Source organism: Rhincodon typus, chromosome 40, assembly GCF_021869965.1.
Source record: "Rhincodon typus isolate 14 chromosome 40, sRhiTyp1.1, whole genome shotgun sequence".
NCBI classification, from domain to species: domain Eukaryota; kingdom Metazoa; phylum Chordata; class Chondrichthyes; order Orectolobiformes; family Rhincodontidae; genus Rhincodon; species Rhincodon typus.
The window spans coordinates 7192549-7213065 of record NC_063371.1 but is presented as its reverse complement, the minus strand read 5'-3'; the positions used below and the strand labels follow the sequence as shown (position 1 = coordinate 7213065).

The window sequence follows — 20517 nt, the reverse complement described above, 5'->3', positions numbered from 1 at the left end:
ATTGGCAGATGTGCAGGTGAACATCTGCTTGATGTGGAAAGTCTTCTTGGGGCCTGGGATGGGGGTGAGGGAGGAGGTATGGGGGCAGGTGTAGCACTTCCTGCGGTTGCAGGGAAAAGTGCCGGGTGTGGTGGAGCTGGAGGGGAGTGTGGAGCGGACAAGGGAGTCACGGAGAGAGTTGTCCCTCCGGAAAGCAGATAAAGGTGGGGAGGGAAAGATGTCTTTGGTGGTGGGGTCGGATTGCAGATGGCGGAAGTGTCGGAGGATGATGCGTTGGATCCGGAGGTTGGTGGGGTGGTACGTGAGGACGAGGGGGATTCTTTTTTGGTTTTTATTGCGTGGACGGGGTGTGAGGGATGAGGTGCGGGAGATGTGGGAGACACGGTTGAGGGCGTTCTCGACCACCGAGGAGGGGAAGTTACGGTCCTTGAAAAACGAGGACAACTGAGATGTACGGGAGTGGAATGCCTCATCCTGGGAGCAGATGCGGCGGAGGCGAAGGAATTGGGAATAGGGTATAGCATTTTTGCAGGAAGGTGGGTGGGAGGAGGAGTATTCTAGGTAGCTGTGGGAGTCGGTGGGCTTGAAATGAATATCGGTTTCGAGGTGGTTGCCCGATATGGAGACAGACAGGTCCAGGAAGGGGAGAGAGGTGTTAGAGATGGTCCAGGTAAATTTAAGGTTGGGGTGGAAGGTGTTAGTGAAGTGTATGAACTGTTCGAGCTCCTCGTGGGAGCACGAGGCGGCACCGATACAGTCATCAATGTAACGGAGGAAGAGGTGTGGTTTAGGGCCGGTGTAGGTACGGAAGAGGGATTGTTCCACGTAACCTACAAAGAGGCAGGCGTAGCTTGGGCCCATGCGGGTACCCATGGCTACCCCCTTTGTCTGTAGGAAGTGGGAGGAATTGAAAGAGAAGTTGTTGAGTGTGAGGACGAGTTCGGCTAAGCGGATGAGGGTGTCAGTGGAGGGGGACTGGTCGGGCCTGCGGGACAGGAAGAAGCGGAGGGCCTTAAGGCCATCTGCATGGGGAATGCAGGTGTAGAGGGACTGGACGTCCATGGTAAAGATGAGGTGTTGGGGACCGGGGAATTGGAAGTTCTGGAGGAGGTGGAGGGCGTGGGTGGTGTCACGGACATAGGTAGGGAGTTCCTGGACCAAGGGGGAGAAAATGGAGTCGAGATAGTTGGAGATCAGTTCGGTGGGGCAGGAGCAGGCGGAGACAATGGGTCGACCAGGGCATTCAGGTTTGTGGACTTCAGATTTGAGTCTTTGTGATGGATAGTGTCGGGAAACGTACAGAACATTTGTTTTGCTGTCCATTTTGAAATCTTTCTAATTGTGTTCTATCTCTAGATAATTTGATTTCTTGTTGAGTTTTCCTCCTTTGTATCATAAACTTCTTTTGCTGACAACTATACAGTCTCATGCGGCTATGTTTCTGTGACTGAACACCATGTTAACTAATTTTTTAAAAAATTATCTTGTCAAGCCAGTTTTCAGTCTTGGATTTGACTTGTTTAGTAATGCCACTAGCTGGAATCGTAACATAGTACCTGTTCGATGGAGCCTGTTCAGAATCTTAAACGTTCCACTGTGTTTACTTTCTCATCTCCAGTGACTATAGGCCTAATTGCTAACCTTTGCTCCGAAAACAAATCCTTTATTTCAGCAATCAGTCTTGGGAATGTCTCCTGAATTGCTGTCAATGCATATGCCCTTCCTTCAGTGATGAGACCACAGGCCACAGTACTCCAGGTGCAGCCTCACCAATGTCTTATCGAGGAAGAGCAAACCTTCCCTACTTTTACCCGTGGGGGCTCGTCTGCCCCTGTCAGCTTTCTTTCTCTTTTTTTCTTTTTATTTTGGCTCCTTTTCTTTTTTTTCTATTTTCTTTCTTTTCTTTTCTTTAAAGCCTAAAGACTGGCGGGTGAAGGAGGAGGCCTCCGGACGAGCCAAATATGGCTCGACCCCAGCCTGGGTTCTTCGGTCGAGCAAGGAGCAGGTCCTCGACTGACTTCCCCGGCCCAGACTCGCAGGCTGGGCTGAGGCTCTAGGCCCATAGCAAGGTCTATGCGCCAGTAGGAGCAGACGCATCAGAAAGGGATGAATGGCGGATCAACAGCAGCGTCTGGAGGAGCATCAGTTAGGGAACAGGAGGCTTCTGCTGGCCCAGCGGTGAGCTGGCTTCCAGCAGCTCAGCTTGGCGGTCTTGGCCCAGGATGGCAGTTTACTTCAGAAGAAGCTTCTGGCCTGGCGTGACATTCTCATCCCGGAATGGTGCTTTCGTCCCAGCTGTGTCGTCAGGATATTCCATCATTTCTCAATAGGCTTTTCCTGACTCCACGAGCCGTTAGCTGAACTGCGATGAACTGTGTCTTCATTTTACTTTTTTAAAATTATTCTGTATGATTTCTGTCATTAATCTAGGTGCCATGATGTGGGGACTAATAAAACTTCTCACTGTATTTTTCATTCAAAAATATACGTGACAATAAATTTCTACTGTATTCTATTCATTCTTCCCCTTTACAAATATTTGTTATACCTGCATGCTGACATTTTGTGATCCATGTACAAGGACATGCAAATTTATTTCAACCAGAGACTTGTGCAATTTCTCATGTAAGTAATATGCTGCTTTTTTTTGTTCTTTCAGCTAAAGTGGACAACCTCACATTTTCCCACATTGTACTCCGTCTGGTCAATTTTTGCCCACTCATTTCATCTATCCATATCAATTTTCAAACTCTTTGTATCCTCCTCACACTCGTTCTCCTCCTGAAATAAAAACCAAAAGAACTGCTCTTCCAGCAACATCTGTTTTTGCTCTCTGACTCATGTTTGTATTGTTAACAGCTCTGGTTACAGTGCAGTTGTCCCTTCAGCCAAGTCATTAATAGTTAAGGCTGATTCCTGTGGCACTCTACCAGTTAAAGTTTTCCAACCTGAAAATGACCCACATACCTGAATCCCTGTTTCTTGTTTGTTTGCTGATCCTCTTGCTATGCTGAAACATCACTCCTAAGATTATGAATTCTTATCTTGTGCAGTAACCAATAGATCATATCTTTATCGAATACCTTTTGGAAATCGATTACATCAATTGTCTCCCTTTTCTCGACCCTACTTATAAGATCCTCAAAGAACTGTCTTAAATTTGTCAAACATGATTCTCTTTTCACAAATCCATATTGACTCTGTCTGATTGTGTTATAATTTACAACATGTCTTGCTCCTGCCTCATTCAGAATGGACCCTAGTGTTTTCCCAGTGACGAACAGGCCTGCAGTTTCCTGCTCTCTGTCTCCCTCCTTTCTTTAATCATGGTCTTACATTTGCAGTTCCCCAATCCGCTGGGACCTTCCCAAATCTAGGGAATTTTGGCAAGCTACCATCTCTGTAGTCACTTCTCTTTAGACTTTAGGCTGCAGCCCATAATGCCTAGCGGACTTTGTCAGACTTGAATCGCCTTAGCACTATTTCTGTACCAATGGTCATTGTCCTGAGTACCTCCTTCCCTTTTTCTGCCTGAATTGCATCTATACTTAGTAATGATTTGCGTCTCTGCTGTGAAGAAAGATACAAAATACATGTTCAATGTCTGTGTCATTTTGTTCTATTTCCCATGAGGAATTCCTCAGTCGCATTACAGAAGGGACCAACACTTATTGTATCTAGTCTTATGATTTTTAAGTACTTGTCGAAGCTTTTACTGTCTGTCGTTATACTTCAATGCTCTTCCCAAACTCTGAAATAAATTGAGGCAGAGACCATAAATTGTGCATTCTGAATGTTTCTCTGATTTGTAGGATTTTGAAATGGATGTGGTCGCCATGGTGAATGATACTGTTGCAACAATGATCTCCTGTTATTATGAAGACCACAGTTGTGAGGTTGGAATGATCGTAGGTAAGGAGAACTTGCAGCTCCCATTTACAGCAATGAAAAAGTTCGGAATATAGCATTACAGGATTGGAAAAGATCAGATGGCCCATCTTGTCAGCACCAAAGTTGACTGAAGAATTTTCAGTTCTGTGAAAGAGCAGAAAATGCAGCCTATTGTGCAAGGTCCAAGAATTTTGGAACAGTTGATTGAAGGTTTCAGACATGCTGAGCACCCAGTATTATGTGTGAATATCAAGAGAGGTACCAAGCAGAGTCAAAGAAAGAACAATCAGACAAGTAAACTTGTGCTGTACTGACAGACCAGGCTAACTAACATGGAAAAGTAGACATGTACAATTAGAGTAACTGGCTGTCAGTGGGGGTTGAGTGTGGATCAATTGGAATGCGGAACTGAGAAAAACTCTGAAAGCTTCGGAGATAATTTATGGAGCAACGGATATCTAAGAAATCGTATTTCTTTCGAGAGGTTCAGACAACTGTGATACTATGCCAGAATAAAATTCCAGCAGTTTGCAGCTTTCACTTGAATCCAAAGTAGGGATTATAATTTAGTAACTGTGAAATTTTTCACTGCTGGTTGAAGTTTGTTGATAACAGTAGTCTTCAAGAACAGTAAGTCTGTGAGCTAATAAGAGCTCACTATGCACTTTGTAAAGATATAATTTTTTGATATCACCAGCAGAACTGTCTCTATATCATGTTATATTTCTAGCTACTTGCACATTCTTGTTTACCACTCATGAGTGGCTTCTGTCTTCAGTGGTAGATATATCTTCAAGATAAGTCACAAAATTGTGAGTTTTAGCACCAATTCAGTTATTAACTGCACAATCTAGCTGATAGGAATGCAATCCTAACAAAGTACTGTGTTGTCAGAGCCGCCATCCTTCATGTGAGGCACTACCATTGGCCGTGTCACCAGATAAAAAAGATTTCATTGTACTAATCACAGCAGTAGGGAAACATCCAGTTGAGATCTGCAAAATTCAGGCTTGCTTCGGGGGGTCAGCCAAGTCAGCTTGCTCAGTTGTGATGGAATGATGGCAACGGCTCAGGTTCAATTCTTTTGCAGTCTTTGCTGTTCATGGAGGGTTGCTTCTTCACCTTGCTCCATCCTTAATGAAGAGTTCTGCCCTCAAGCTATATAACAGTTGTCTTTCTCTGATGGAGAGAGATGTATACAACATTACCGGCCTCGTTGTTGTCTGAAGACAGTGAATTGCAAGGAATCTGAGAGATTCAATGGAATGTGGAGTAACAAGAATGCTCTATAGAACAGATATACTCTGAATGCTGTCTCTATATTTTATTCAGGAGTTTGAGGTTAAGGATATGTGTTGTACTTTGATGATATAATTGCATTTGCCAATGTGTACAATACAAGCAACATGACATCAGTTAGAAACTAGAAAAAGCGAGAGAACAGAATCAAGCCAAAGGCAGAGTGAAATAGAATAATGGTGAAGTCACAGGTTGAGTGTGAGACAGAGAGGTTGGACTACTCAAGAAAGATTTGGTCCTTGGCTGGCTTAGACCATCACCGTCTTCTCCAGAAAATGCTTTTAAGTGGAATGAAGAGCCTTTGACACTGAAATGTATTCACAATAGTTCAGAATCACATTTTTTTTAACCTTTTAATTGTGACTGCATTCTAAGTCTGGTGTAACCTGTGTTTATACTTCTAGGCACTGGCTGTAATGCCTGTTACATGGAGGAATTGAAAAATGTGGAATTAGTGGAAGGAGAAGAAGGAAGAATGTGTGTGAACACTGAATGGGGGGGTTTTGGAGACACGGGTGAGCTCAAGGAGTTCCGTCTTGAATACGACTGTATTGTCGATGAGATGTCTAACAATCCAGGTTATCACCTGTAAGTAAAATTGCAATTTATTTGTAGATAACAACATGTTTTTTTTCCTTTATTCATTGACAGAATGAGGGCATCACTGCCTAGGCTAGCATTTATTGCCCATTTAATGAGTCAACCACATTGCTGTGTGGCTGGCAGTCACACAATCAGCCAGACCAGGTAAGCGTGGCAGGTTCTTTCCCTAAAGGACAGTATTCCTTTATTCAAACCCAGCTCCCCAAAACATTGCCTGGGTCTTTGGATTAACTGTCCAGCAATAATACCACTAGGCCATTGCCTCCCCATATGAAAATGGCAGCAATAGATTTGGGTGATGTGTAGCACATTACGATATGGGAAAATATGTATGATGGGTGATGCAAAGTGTGAATTGCATGCCTTTCCCTCTGAGAATCCATGTTTATTGCCCATGCCTAGTTATATTGAGAAGGTGGTGGCAATCCTTCACCTTGAACTGCTGCAGTTCCTGGGGGATGCTGTGCACAAACTAGCATTGGCCAACCAATTTCAGGACTTCATTTTGGCAATGATGAATGACCAGCAAATGTCCAGGCAGAACAGTGCATGATGTGCAAGGCAACTTGCTGTTAATGATATTTCCACTGTCAGTAAAATTGCAGTTTCCGTAAACAAGGATCTAAAAAGTCACTGGGTTGCGGCTACTGTACTGTTTTAGCAATTTTATGTTGACCATGTCAAAGGCAGATTGTGGCTTTGCCTTCAACCTCAGTTATGTTGTGGTTAACCCAGTTTTAACAGACCCTAACATTTATACTTGGTAGTTACATCTAAGACAACACCTACCTTTATTCTCGGCATTGCTGCTTCAAGTTTTTTTCGAGTGGTTCTAGTGCGCACTGATTCATAATTCAACAATAAATCTTAACAGTATGAGAGTCATGATGTGCCATTACGCAGCTTGGACTCATCAAGCAAAAGCAAGTGCAATTATCAACTCAGCTAATGGCTGTTTCTGCAACACAAGATGAACAGAATCTGAATTAAAGTGTTTATAGTTTTGATCAGTATTGTTACAGTTACAAGGTCACAGTTCAGAACTTGTTTGAGGCACTTCAGGGGTTTCCAGCCACAGCTTTGAAATCAGAACAGCTGTTAGAAGTAGTCGCATCTTCAGCAGATTAAACTTGGTCAAAGTCTAATTGCTGCATTTTACTGTATCCTCTGGTGTGAATGCAGCAGGCAAAGATTAAATGTGTGCTAATGTAAGGCATTACTTAATCTATTAATCAATGCAATAAGGTTCAGAAAGGTCAGATCTAAAGTACCTTTGAAATTTGCTTCCCAGCATAACAATATTTCTGCATCTCGTTAAATAGCATACTCCTGTACAGTATCCAAGACTCCATAATGAGCAACAAACAGGCTGATGTGGCACTGGATAGTTCATAAAATTTTGAAGAACTGAAGGAAACCATTAATTCCAACATTTTCAGTTTTCTCCATGTCCTTGTTAATGTTCAATTTTCAAACATTTATCTGCTCTATTTTTACAAGCCATTCTGAATTCAGGATTCACACTGTTTCTGGAGAAATAATCCAAGTCTGAACAATTCTCTGTTCTTCAAACAACATTTTGGACCTTCATTTTTTTATCAATGATCTTAATTTTGTGTCCTGTGTTTTGTGACTTGCTGAATTGTCAAATTAACTATTATTATATGTGAATCTTCTTTGCTCAGCCGAAAATAGGCCCAATATCTTTAGTCTTTGCTAATAGCCAAATTCTTGATGGAGTGCATCCTTCATTCTCTTAGCCCCATTGTATGAAGGAGGGGAGAAGAGAAGTGCTTTTTTGTTGGAAACATCATTAACAGCAGGTGAATTAACCACAATGGAGATAAGGGTTAATTGACAAAATTAAGCTGCATTTGAAAATGGCACTTAAAATTACAACTTTGACAAATGGAAACAACAAAGTAGACTGTTTAATGTAAAACATTCAGAGACTTGAAGAATATTAAGGCACTTTGATTTTATAATATGTATATTTTTCTGAACAAAATATCATTGGAGATTATTGGAACTTGAGGTGGATGAAGAATTCACTGCATTTGATACTTGTCCTCTTTCTTAACCAGATATGAAAAGATTATTGGTGGGAAGTACATGGGTGAGCTAACACGACTTGTGCTGCTGAAACTGGTAAATCAAAACCTGCTCTTCAATGGAGAGGCATCCCAGCTGCTGGAAACACAAGGCAGCTTTGAAACAAGCTTCCTCTCACAAGTAGAAAGGTACAAAGAAACTTAGCTGCTTGTGATCAAAATTGGAGAGATGCGAGTTTCCAATACTGTCTCAAGAGTATATTTCATTTTAAATACAACAAGGTTTCAAAATGCATAGGTGGTTAGTCAGCATCTAGTCTGCCACCCATTTTTGTATTTGGCGACTCCTGTATATTTTCATCACTCACTTTTCTGGAATACTGTGTGTAGTTTTGCTTTAGATATTTAAGGAAGGATGTGCTTGCAAATGAGGCAGTCCAGCTAAGGTGCAGTGATTTGCTCCCCAGGCTGAAGGGCTGCTCAGTGGTGAGGGGCTGTGCAAGCAGTTCTGTATTCTCTGTCTTTTCGAAGCATAACAAGTAACCTCATTGAAACACACAAGATTCTCAATGGGCTTGAATTGGGTAGGTCCTGAGAGATTGTTTCCACTGGTCAGGGAATCTAAAACACTGTCAGGAGAAAGAGTTAATCACTGAGGACTGAGATGGAGAGAAATTACTTCGTTCAAAGGATTATGAATCTTTGGAATTTGTTGGAATTGGATTGGTGATGTTCCAACAATTAGCATATTTAATGCTGGGGTAGGTGAATTTTTAGTCTCTCAAGAAATTGATGGAAATGCGTGTCAGGCAGAAGAACAGATTTGAAGCTCAAGATCAGCTGGAGTGTGATCAACAAGACAAGTGCTGGACCAGTCATGACAATCTGTATGGTCTAATGCTGCTTCTACTTCTGTGTTCTCCTGTTCTGTTTCTGTGATTATGAATTTTGGGTTATTCTGTTCCAATAAACTCCCCTGCCACCCAGCTTCATCCATTACATGGGATGTATGCTACTTCTGACACACATTCTGCAGGTTGTAAGACTTGGTGGATGGGGTTTGTTTTCAGTGGAAAGAACAGAAAATTCTGGCACAGTATGTCTGTGAGCATTAGAGAGAAGATAGATTCACATTTGTTAGAACAGACTTATGCAGAAAATGTTGAAATATCTTTTTCTATTTCAGACGCTGCATCAATTTCCAATATTTTCTGTTCCATATTTCCAGTTTATTTTTTATTCTCTTCCATTTTATTTGCAATAAACCTAATGGAAATTCTTCTATTAAATTTCCCTTATCTGAAAATTTTAAATATTGGAGGCTAGTGTTCCTTGTTGAGACTTTATTCCGCATATGAACTTAATGCATTGGTGAAATACAAGGACTAATTTAACCAATTCTTTGATGTTTAGTCCTTCTTAACACATTATAACCCTTGGTGTTGATTGCACAATAGAAGACAATATGACAGAATCCCTTGTTGAAAGTCCTTGATTCGTCTATATGAAGTGTTAGTATTGTTCCCATTGCATTCCTCAGGACCTAAAGTGAGCTTTCTGCTGTTTGCCAAAATTTTACTGGAACCCAAATATGACAACAGTTGAAAAGTAAGGACATGTTGTTTCATATAATACGGCAGATATGTTATTTAACTAGAAAAGCTGCAGATATACCAGTTACTTTATGAAACTCGTTTTGGCTGCCACAAACTATTAATGTTTCTGCTTTCTCCAACTTTAAATTGAGTTACTTTGTAAAATATACATTTTTCTTGAATCTGCACAAGTCACATTACTGTTTAAGATGAATATGTTGTTCAATGCAAGATCTAGTGTAAAATGGAACAAAAGGATGTCTTTTGGCATAAAGATCCGATGGCCTAGTGGTATTATCACTGGACTGTTAATCCAGAGACCCAGATAATGTTCTGGGGACCCAGGTTTGAATCCCGCCATGGCTGAAGGTGGAATTTGAATTCAATAAATATCTGGAATTAAAGGTGTAATAATGACCATGAATCCATTGTCGATTGTCGGGGAAATACCCAACTGGTTCACTAATGTCCTTTAGGGAAGGAAACTGCCATCCTTACCTGGTCCTTACATGTGGCTCCAGACCCACAGCAATGTGGTTGACTCCTAACTGCAATTCGGGATGGGCAATAAATGCTGGCCTTTATCGCCTATGACACCCACATCCCATGAATAATTAGGAAAAAAGACTATGCCTTGAAAATATTCCATGACCCCACCTCCATCACGCTCTGGACAAGATAATTTCACAGATTCCCGAATAAACCAGAGATCTCCATTTTAAATGGTGCCACCTTATTTCTAAACTGCGTCCCCTAGTTTTCAGTTTCTCCGACAAGAGGAAACATCCTACCAGCATCTTCTGTCAAGTCCTCTCAGGATTTTCTATGTTTCAGTAAGATCACCTTTTCTAAATTCCATTAAATACATGTGCAACCAATCCAACCTTGCCCTCTTGTGGCACACTGGTAATGTCCCTATTCCCTGGACCAAGAGACCAGGTTCAAGTCCCACCTACTCCAGAGGAGTGTAATAACATCTCTGAGACAGGTTAATTGGAAAAATAGGTGAAACAATAAATTATAAAACCTCCTTATCCCTAGAACCTGTCAAGCGAACCTTCTCTAAACTTTTCATGCCATGATGTTCTTCGATAAGGAGTCTGAAACATAACAAGATGATGACTTGCCAATATCCTGAACAACAGGAGCAAAAGATTGTTTCTTTCATATTTAATTTCCCCTGCAAGATTCAACAACATTCAATTTTCACCACTTAAATAATATACTGCTTTTCTAATCTTTCTGCTAAACTAGACATGTTCATAATTTCCCACGTTATATTCCTTCTGCACATCTTTGCCTGTTCACTTCACTGATCATATCCTTTACCAGTCTCCTATGCCTTCTTCAAAACTTACTTTCCTGTCATTGAGTCATCAGTAAATTTAACAAGCATACGTTCAGTCCCTTTATCTAGTTCTTTGATACAGATTGAAAATCGTTGAGACTCCAGCATAAATGCCTCTGACAATCTATTTTTTACATCTTGCCAATCTGAAATGACCCAATTATGCTGTTTTCTGTTAATGAGCCAATCCTCTATTCATGCTAACATGTCACCTCCTACACAATGAGGTCTTATTTTGTACAGTAACCTTTGATTTGGCACCTTGTCAAATGTCTTCTGGAAATCTAAGTACATCAAATTCTTCTTTCGAGATGGTCTTGAAATTTTATGCCCTTCAATACTCAACTATTGAAAATGAATATTGTCTTTCCCTCCAACCTCCAAGGCAGCAAAGCAGAATTTCTTCCTGATGTCAAGAAAAAAGCCTGCAGTATGATATTGATTCTTATTCCCTCTCTGTTGCACCATTCTCACCCTCCCAGAGCAAAGCTGTGGTAAGAATCTGTGCGTGGAGTCTTTTAACAAGGAGAAGCTATTGCCATGCAGCTACTCCAGGGGTTTCTGGCTAGCTTGAAAATTGTTCTGTTCTTACCGCCTGCCATTGATTTTATAGCTTGATAATTAACCTGATGGGCTGCAGTTTGACCCACCTTCCTGGGCACCAAGTCCTGAGGTGGGACTTGAACCCAAATTCTCTGGCCCACAAGTAAGGATGCTACCATTTTTTTGTTGTTCATTCATGGGATGAGGGCATCGCTAGCTATGCAGCATTTATTGCCCATCCCTAATTGCCCAGAGGGCAGTTTTTCCTGACAATCAACAATGGTTTCATGGTCATCCTTGGACTCTTAATTCCAGATTTTATATCAAGTTCAAATTCCAACATTTGCTGTGGTGGGATTTGAACCAGGCCCTGAGAACACTATCTGGGTCTCTGGATTAACAGTTCAGCAACAATACCACTTGGCCTTGCCTCCCCTTTGATTAACAAGGGAGTAAAAGGGTATTGGGGTAGCCATGAAGTGGTTAGAAACCACAATCAGACCAACCATGATCTCAGCAAATGGCAGAGCAGGCTTGAAAGCCCCAATGTCCTACTCCAATTTCTGACTCAGACATTCATGCATATGTTTGTGGGTAGTTATGCAGAATGCTAGATTTCCAACCAAACCACTGGTGGAAGCAAAATTTCTAATAGCCTTTAAAAGAGGATTGGGTAGATAATCAAAAAGGAGAAAGGAAAAGTACACTGGAAAATAATAAGACATTGGAAGTTAGTATGTAATTTTTTGCACTGATGGTCTGAAAGACCTTTCGCTGCATCGAAATTTCTCTGGTTCTGCATTGATGTGTATCCAGAGCTAATGCTTCTGTAAGGGACAAGCCAAGGCCCAAAAACAGAGGCATCCTGAAAATGTAGGCATGAAATTGATACCAAGAGCACCTTTGTCTTGGCCAAAGTTATGATAGCCATTTACTACTATTCAGGGTGCTTTATCTGTAATCAGACTGGCATTGCATTGTTTTCCATGTTTCAGGTGGCAAGCAGGTTAAAAGTTTACTATCGACTTACCTTTGTATATTTTCTTCAAGTGACACAGGGGACCAGAAGCAGATCTATAATGTTCTGACAAAACTAGGCTTGTTGCCATCCAAAGCAGACTGTGATATTGTCCATTTGGTATGTGAGAGCGTTTCAACACGTGCGGCACATATATGTGCTGCTGGATTGGCAGGTGTTATAAATCGCATGTGGGAGAACAAACACAAACAAACAATGAAGATTACAGTAGGAATTGATGGATCCGTTTACAAGTTACATCCTCAGTAAGTGTTCATCTGAGAGAATGGTGATGTTTTAGAGTTGTTGTAACTCTGTGTTCTTCGAGGTGTGTTGACTGTGCCGAAGCAATCCAGCATTATGCATATGCAGCTTGGGTATCAGGGAAGCATTGATGTAGCCCAGATCTTCCAATGGCATGGTCTATAATTGTTGCAAGTTTCTCAGATAGTAAAAACCTATTTATAGATTCTAGAACTGCTCTTAATAATTTTTAAAAGATTTGAAATAATATTGGTGTTGGGTTATGCCTTCTCTATCATTTAAATAGATCTGTACCACTTCATTTTCATTAACAAGCAAAATTCTGAAACACTCAAACCATCTGAACAAGATAATACATTAGTCCTGTATTTAAAATTTGGTGTGCATGGACTCAATGGTAAATTTTGGTGGCTGTTCACATCCCACGATCTCGAAAGCAGTTTTTTTGTCTTTTTTAATCAACATGGCATCCATTTTAGACTGTTTTAGTTAATTGTGTTCTTCCTGCTTCATGTTTTACAAACACCCATTTCTTTTTTCTCTTTACTTTCACATATCTTTCACGCAGTTTCTCAGAGATGAGAGGCCTCACACTCTTTACATGCCAGACTGTTACAAGCTATTTATTGTTCCCATAAACCAGGTCCCTACTTTAATCAGTCCTTTGGGATATATATTCATGGCAATTCCTGTGTTCATGCTTTACTTAACTGCAGCACTGAGAAAGCCTTTTGAACCAATGGCAGATAGACTTTCAAAGAATATGGTAATTATATCTCCATTAAGAACAAAAGTATTGCAAAAACACATTGATATTCTTACATTAATATAAAACAAAGAAGTCAAGATACTGGAGATCTGAAACAAAAACAGAAATTGTTGGTGTTATACACCATTTAAAATCTCCTCAAAACAAATCAAGAAGAAAGCTTAGGCCTTAACTTTTCTCTTTATCTAAAGGCAACTGTAAAGTGCTGTGTTCCAGATGTGATTGGATTGGTCAAACTACTAGGCTCTAAGCAAAACACACTTTATTCTTACACCATTGTTAAAATATAAACAAAAAAAGGGAATAAATTTAATTCTATCAAAATACTTTATAAAATAATATATTATTTAACTCCGACTCATCATCGATTCCCATATAGAAGCATCTCATAAACACACCCTTAGCAAGGGCAAATTCAGCAAAACAGATTTTCTGTCACTTGCTATCTCCTTCAGTCTAGGGGAAGGAACACCAAGAGAATTAATCTACCAGCAGATACAGCACTCAAGCTTTTGCAGCAGCAGAGAGAGCAGAGCTACATCTCATAGCTTCAACTCCAAAACCCCCAACTTCAACAACTGAAAGCAAAACTAAAACCCTGGGTCTGTGAGCTTTAGCCCACTGGACTCTATCCACTCATGCTTCTTTTGTCTCATCTTTTAAAAGAACAAAGCTTTTTACTCTGCTTCCCATGGAGTGGATACCTTAGCATTTACAACAACAGAAACATTACAGACAAATCCCTGGTTACACTGGTGAAATTCAGCAGGTCTGGCAGCATCAGTGGGAAGGAAGCAGAGTTAACATTGTGAGTCTGGTGACTCTTCATCAGAACTCACCTAAAACTCTATGCTTCTACGTATTCTGACTTTTAAGAACACTGTAAAATAGGTGAGACCAAATCAGCAACCAATTTTGCACATCAAATTTAGAAGAGATGTAAAATCCTGGCACCTACCTACTGCCGCCCTTTGTACACTACTTTGTGAAATCACTATCTGTCCTGTTATATTTTCAGGTCAGCTTCACCTTCATTAAAAGTATATTTTTGAAGAAAGCAGGCTTTCTGTTCTTATGCTGCTGATCTCCACTTGTTGTTCATCAGTTGTTGCCATTTCCTGTGGAGCTTATCACCATGAGGACACAAACGTGCATTCCTGAATTTGACTTTGGTCATGAAGAGTTGTCTTTCTTAGCAGTAATCCAGTATTAGAATTGCACAGTTTTATCGTGTTGACGGGTGGGCATGGCTAATCCTACCCATGGTGGCTTTTGATCATCAGAAGGAAATGGAGAGATTCAGCACACCCTCAGCTGTTCGGAATATTGGCATGCTCAAAGTAAGGACTGGACTAAACCGATCTCGTTAAGATCTCAGGTACCATAGGCAAAAGGACAGTGTCTAAATTAGTAAAGCACCTAGTTCATGCAGAAGAAAGAGATTTTTCTACCTCTGTCTAGATTGGATTTGAACTGGGAAATTTATATAATTCAGTCCTCCTCCTCCTCCTTAGAGAGAATAGGGCCTCACCCTTTCTGACTGGATTATATTCTAATCTCGATGTTGGCCCAATAAAAATCATTGTTAGGGTGTCTGTATGTGAGCCAGCACTTTCCCGGCAAGTGTAAAGTTCACAATTTCTTGCTGAGGGTTTTATTGTCCCTGCAGTATTAATCACACTTTCTTTTTTCACTATTTTCCCCCCTTAGCTTTAAACATAGGTTTCAGAAAATGGTTAAAGAACTTGCACCTCCCTGTGACATCACTTTTCTACAGTCTAACGAAGGCAGTGGTCGAGGTGCAGCATTAATCTCCGCAGTAGCAAGCAAGATGGCCAGCTGATTGACTGTTAACTTTGGAAATGAATAAATTAACGGAAGTTAAATGATAAATTGCAGAATCCCTTTGGCCATTTCTGCAGTTCTTTCTGATAAACTGAAGATTATGCCTTCTATATGGATTGCTGGTGAAAATACTTCAGTCAGTCCACTTACGATAAAAGCACGGTATGTAATCTCTCTTGGAAAACTCGTGATAAGCTGCAAGTGGAAAACCCAAGCCCTTGTTTCGAAATCTGTTTCAACATGTTGCTCACTCATCTGTCAGATCTGTCCTGCCAGCTTCTAAGTAAGGTTAGTGTTCTGGACCAAGTCCAACTCCCTGACTGTGTCTCCTGTATACAGCAATGTTTTCACCAACCTGAAGCATGACTTCAAGAAGAAGACTTCAATTTGTGTTGAAAATCACTAGTTTTTTTTCACTAAACTGAAGCAATGCATGTTAGATTAGTGCCTAAGATGAAATTTGAGTGATTGCTACCTGTTGACTGATGCGGGTCAGTTTCTTGAACTCTGACTTTTCTTGTTGTTCTTTGTTATTTTTTTCTTGTTACTTGCACAAGTTGTGGAGTTCCAGTCTTGGCCCTTTGTAGAGTGATTTCAATGTCAAGAGGTTACAGGCCTTTACAATGTCAGAAACTACATAATATCAATCTTCCTAATAGTTAACGTTATAAAGTGTTAATTTTCTTGTGAATTTATCAATAATTAATCCTGTGGCAAGGTATGAGTCTCTGTATAAAACAAAATAATTGTTTTCAGAAGTCCAATAAAAAGCATGTTGTGCAAAGTTTTATGACAATGAATTCTGTTGGGAAATTAACTATAGGAGTGAACATCTTTTCCCTAAAGCCTGCCCTTATTGTTGCAGTGTTGGTTGCTCTATTACCACATGTACCTTTGGAAGTCATGTTTGAATTGAACTTGCAATCATACTTAAGTTGATGACGGTGGTAGATATTTTTAATCAAACTGTTCAGACATGTTGTTACAGAGTTCCGGAGCAGGTGGGTCTTTTCGCCCAGAGGTTGAGATACAACCTCTGTGCCACATATCCTTAATGAAAGGAGCTGCTCTCAGCTCCTGACTATGTTATATTTTAAAGGTAATTTCTCTGGGGGATCAAACTTAATTTATGGCAACTATTCAGAAAGTTGCTGCAGAGTTCATCACCTCAATGAATTCATTCACTGGAGCAGTTAGCAGCCAACTGTAGTCATTTGTTCTTTAAAAAAGTCGATCTACGGAGTAAAAACTCACTACTTTCAGGGAAGTCATGCAGAAGAAACATTCAATTTCAAATTATTTTCCTTGACTTCTTTTCATACTCCAGCAGTTTTGATAAAATTGAAGAATTTATCTGAAGTTGGATTATTCTTTTATTGCTCAGACATCATTTAATTAATATTCAGTACGTAATGTTACCACAACTAAAATTTATTTTTAATCTTCATTTTAATTCCTGTTGATACAAACCATTTGTAATTAGAAATCTCAGACGAGTACAGTTGAGAATATTCCTTGCTATATTTTGTAACAACTGTAACACTTGCATCGCTCTGTACGATGACAACCAAAGAGTATAAATATGGTGTAATTCGTTATACCTTTTAAAACATAATGATGAGTGAAGTACAAAAAATAAATACTGCTGTGTGAAAAATAAAGAATAAATACTCAAGCAAAGTGTTTTTTGTCTGATTTAATTTCTTCCCCCCGGTGGGAATTTTATGTTTTATGGTAAATCTGGTTCGTCTCCAGTTACTGAACTTGCACTATCTGAATCATGGAGTAACTCTGGGGATGAGCAGAAACTGTCACAGGTTGAATACCAAAAAAAGGTTTGGGCAAATATCCTGTATTCTAAGAAAAAAAAACTTTTGAACTTATGATTTCTTGAACTGTCAGTAGTAAGGCTCTCATTAAGCAGGATTCAGATTTTTCTTGAATCGTGCCCTGCTCCATTATAGGGTAATTGATACAAATTGATTTGTCATTGTGAACCAGCAACTCTGGATCTTCTGTCGTGTCAGAAGTTGATCAATAGCATGCCTCCTGGTTCTTGACCAACTGTTTCCAATTATTCTTTAACTGTGTTCTTGATAAAACACCAGTGACTAAGAATTTTCTGAAGAAGGGTCCAGACCCGAAACATCAGCTTTCCTCCTCTGCTGATGCTGCCTGCCTGCTGTGTTCATCCAGCTCTACACCTTGTTGTCTCAGATTCTCCAGCATCAGCTGTTCCTACTATCTCTGAGTGACTAAGAATGTTAACTGTTTAATCAACTGTTCCAGATTTGAGCCCAATTGTCAATGAATCAAGTTCTGGTCCCTTGTTTCTCAACTCATTTCGACTGTTGATGTTCTCCGTTGTAAACATTTCTTCCCGATATTTGTCCAAATCTTTCCCTTCTTAACACTGAATGTGTGCTGTCTGGAATTTGGGCTCAGTGCTGTCTGTGAAAACATTTGCTACAGCTAGCAATATGGCCGGAAGTCAGTGCAGTATTGAGATATGATATTCCTCACCAGGAGTATGGTGCAAAAGATACTTTGCAAAATATAACAGCAAAATAAAGATCCTCTTATTTTGAATATTTTTAAGTCCTGAGCTTTATCACAATTTTCTGTTTGGAATCTGAACCTTCTAAGTAATTTGAAGAAAGCTTTATAGAGGGCTGAAGGAGGTGAAGAAATCCAGATTTGCAAATCAATACCACAGGACCTTTAATATTCCACTGTATCTTCATGATGTGGAGGTGCCAGTGTTGGACTGGGGTGGACAAGGTCAGAAATTACACCTGAAGAAGGAGTAAGACTTCGAAAGCTTGTGTTTCAAATAAACCTGTCAGACTATAACCTGGTGTCATGTGATTTCTGACTGTATCTTCAGTCAGTTCTCAACAGTACCATCTGATCCAAAAGGTGACACCTCCAATAAGTAGTATTCCTTCAGTCCTGCACTGGACTTCCAACTTAAGTTACGTACTGAAGGCCTGAAGACTTCCTTAAATCTCCAAATTTGACTCATAAGCACCTGCGTTAAGGCGGGAGGAAGACTGAAGCTGGTTGTTCCGGCTGTGCTGGCCTATTTTCATCAAACTGTCCCTCAGGACAGGACGGATGTCAAAATCAATTTAAATTGACACCAGCAACTCAGCTGATCATCAGCTGACATTGGTTTAAATTTGTTATCAACCAAATGGGGACCCAATTATGACATAAATGAGGCCCCAGTTTGAATAGATGTTCCATGTGAACAATGCTCACAAGGAATTATGTTAGCTTAAAGGATGAATGTCACTTTGGAATGTTCAGCCTTCTTTACTCTATCTGGCCTGTAGAGAAGGAATTTGTTTTATCACTGTCCTGTGACAGTTGGACAGTGGGTTGCATATTTCCTTGTAAGGTTTATCCTTCAGCGTGCATCTGTTTTTAGGAATAGAAGAGATAAAGAGAACTATAAAGACTGACACAACTTAGCCAATTGGCATTTGTTTCCAATCACAGCTCCACCAAATGGTAAGTAATTAAATATTTTGCTGATTTCTACATCTGTGTTAGTTCATTGTTTTCTTAGTATGGTACAAATTATCAAGATCAAATCAGGTTAAAAATATTTGAAGGAGGTCACTTAATGCCAAATGTATTTGCCATTCCTTGGTAATTAATTTCTGCCTCTCTTTCTCTTGATTTTTCCATAAAAGCACCACTTTAATTCTTCCATTTTTTTTTTTGACCTTCACTGAAGAATATCATTTAAAAGCCAAATAAGCTCTAACCAAACTTTCACACCAGTGATGAGTTCTAAAGTTGTTAATATTACAGGGTAATAGTTGAGTATAAGCAGTCTCATTTCGATCAAATAAGATATTTTGTGGGAATGGCTACAGAACAACCATTTGTCAGTTTGAGTGATCTCACAAGTTGTAAAAACCAGTTTAGACAGGTCACAAGAGCAAAGGGACAACTGAGCTTAATTACCCCAAAGGATCATATTGTGAATATGTAAGGATGTTCACATTGAATGAAGATTGAAAATTTTTGAAGTCATTGCTGAAAATTAACAAGAAATTCAATGGATATTAATTATTACCTCTTCTCGGAGTTTATATTATCTCTTTATCTGATTTCAAACATTGACTGCAAACATCCTTTCAGGTGCATTCTTTTGTCCACTGAAATGAGAAAACTGGTTTAATTGTTAGTAATGTATGAACTATGTACTTATCAGCCTTCTCAAGTCTACCAGAAATTGGGTAACCATTACTGAGCCCTATTTGTGTCTGGTTTCCTAGTGCACAATAAGCTTTCATTTTAATTGACAGTGGTATTTTTAAATGCTCTCTTTTACATAATTGCTTTGAAGCTTAGTTATTTTTCTCAATGACCTCCAAATGACAGGATGAGATTTGTGGCCTCCAACTATATTATTGAGAGGTCTAATGTGCCTGAATTGTCACAATTTATTTGTAGCCTTGTCAAAACTAAACACTGTTACCTTCAATGAAGGAAAGTGGAGATTCTGCTAAATCTTTGTGATGTTGAAACTTTGGCAACAGTGGTCAATGATATCATTTTTCACTCACTTTGCAGAAGCACATTAACTCTTTCAACCCTCCAACCTTTTGAGATCATTCCACTCTGACAATTTTGCCCTCATCTACATACCTGACTTCAATAGATCTACCATTGGTGTGTGTCTTCAGCTTTCTAGGTCCTCAGATTGTTATCTCCCAGGCTTCTCATCTCTGCCTCTCCTTCTCTCCTGTGCCAATTCCTAGTCCTAATTTAGACCCGCTACTTATTGCCCATACATGGTTTCTGTCTTTCTGTTTGCCTTCCATTCATGTGTCTATCAAGATACGCCTCAAATGTTGCTAACGTGCCTGCTTTCACCACCTCCATTGGCAGTGCATTTCAGGCACCACCACCCTCGGTGTGAAAAATTTTCCCTACATTTCTCCCCTAAGCTTTCCTCCTCTCACCTTGAACCTGTGCCCTCTTGTAGTTGAATTTTCCGCTGTGAGAAAACGCCTGAGACTTTCCACCATATCTGTGCCTCTCATAATTTTACCCTGATTCTCTGGATTCCGGGTCCACTGACATTATCACTGCGATCGCACCTTCCCCAGCAAGGTGTTTCTCCTGCAGAAATGCTGATGTTGTCTCCCATAAGAAACTGGGCATGAATATCATGGTATAACAAGGTGTAGAGCTGGATGAACACAGCAGGCCAAGCAGCATCAGGGGAGCAGGAAGGCTGACGTTTCGGACCTAGACCCTTCTTCAGAAAT

At 40.1% G+C, this 20517-nt stretch overlaps 2 protein-coding genes across 3 annotated transcripts in view; both read left to right on the top strand.

Moving 5' to 3' along the window:
• Positions 1 to 16872, top strand: part of gck (glucokinase (hexokinase 4)) — a 45887-nt gene extending 29015 nt beyond the window's left edge. Inside the window, exons 4-9 of the mRNA XM_048618508.1 lie at positions 1916 to 2005; positions 3813 to 3912; positions 5595 to 5778; positions 7878 to 8033; positions 12381 to 12614; positions 15092 to 16872. Of these exons, the coding sequence (XP_048474465.1) occupies positions 1916 to 2005; positions 3813 to 3912; positions 5595 to 5778; positions 7878 to 8033; positions 12381 to 12614; positions 15092 to 15224 (897 nt within the window). The 3' untranslated portion in view covers positions 15225 to 16872. The remainder of the gene's footprint in view (positions 1 to 1915; positions 2006 to 3812; positions 3913 to 5594; positions 5779 to 7877; positions 8034 to 12380; positions 12615 to 15091) is intronic.
• A 1618-nt stretch (positions 16873 to 18490) lies between these two features.
• Positions 18491 to 20517, top strand: part of myl7 (myosin, light chain 7, regulatory) — an 18841-nt gene continuing 16814 nt past the window's right edge. For both annotated transcript variants that reach the window (XM_048618633.1, XM_048618632.1), the window contains exon 1: positions 18491 to 18742. In XM_048618633.1, coding sequence (XP_048474590.1) covers positions 18740 to 18742 — 3 coding nt within the window. In that variant the 5' untranslated portion in view covers positions 18491 to 18739. The remainder of the gene's footprint in view (positions 18743 to 20517) is intronic.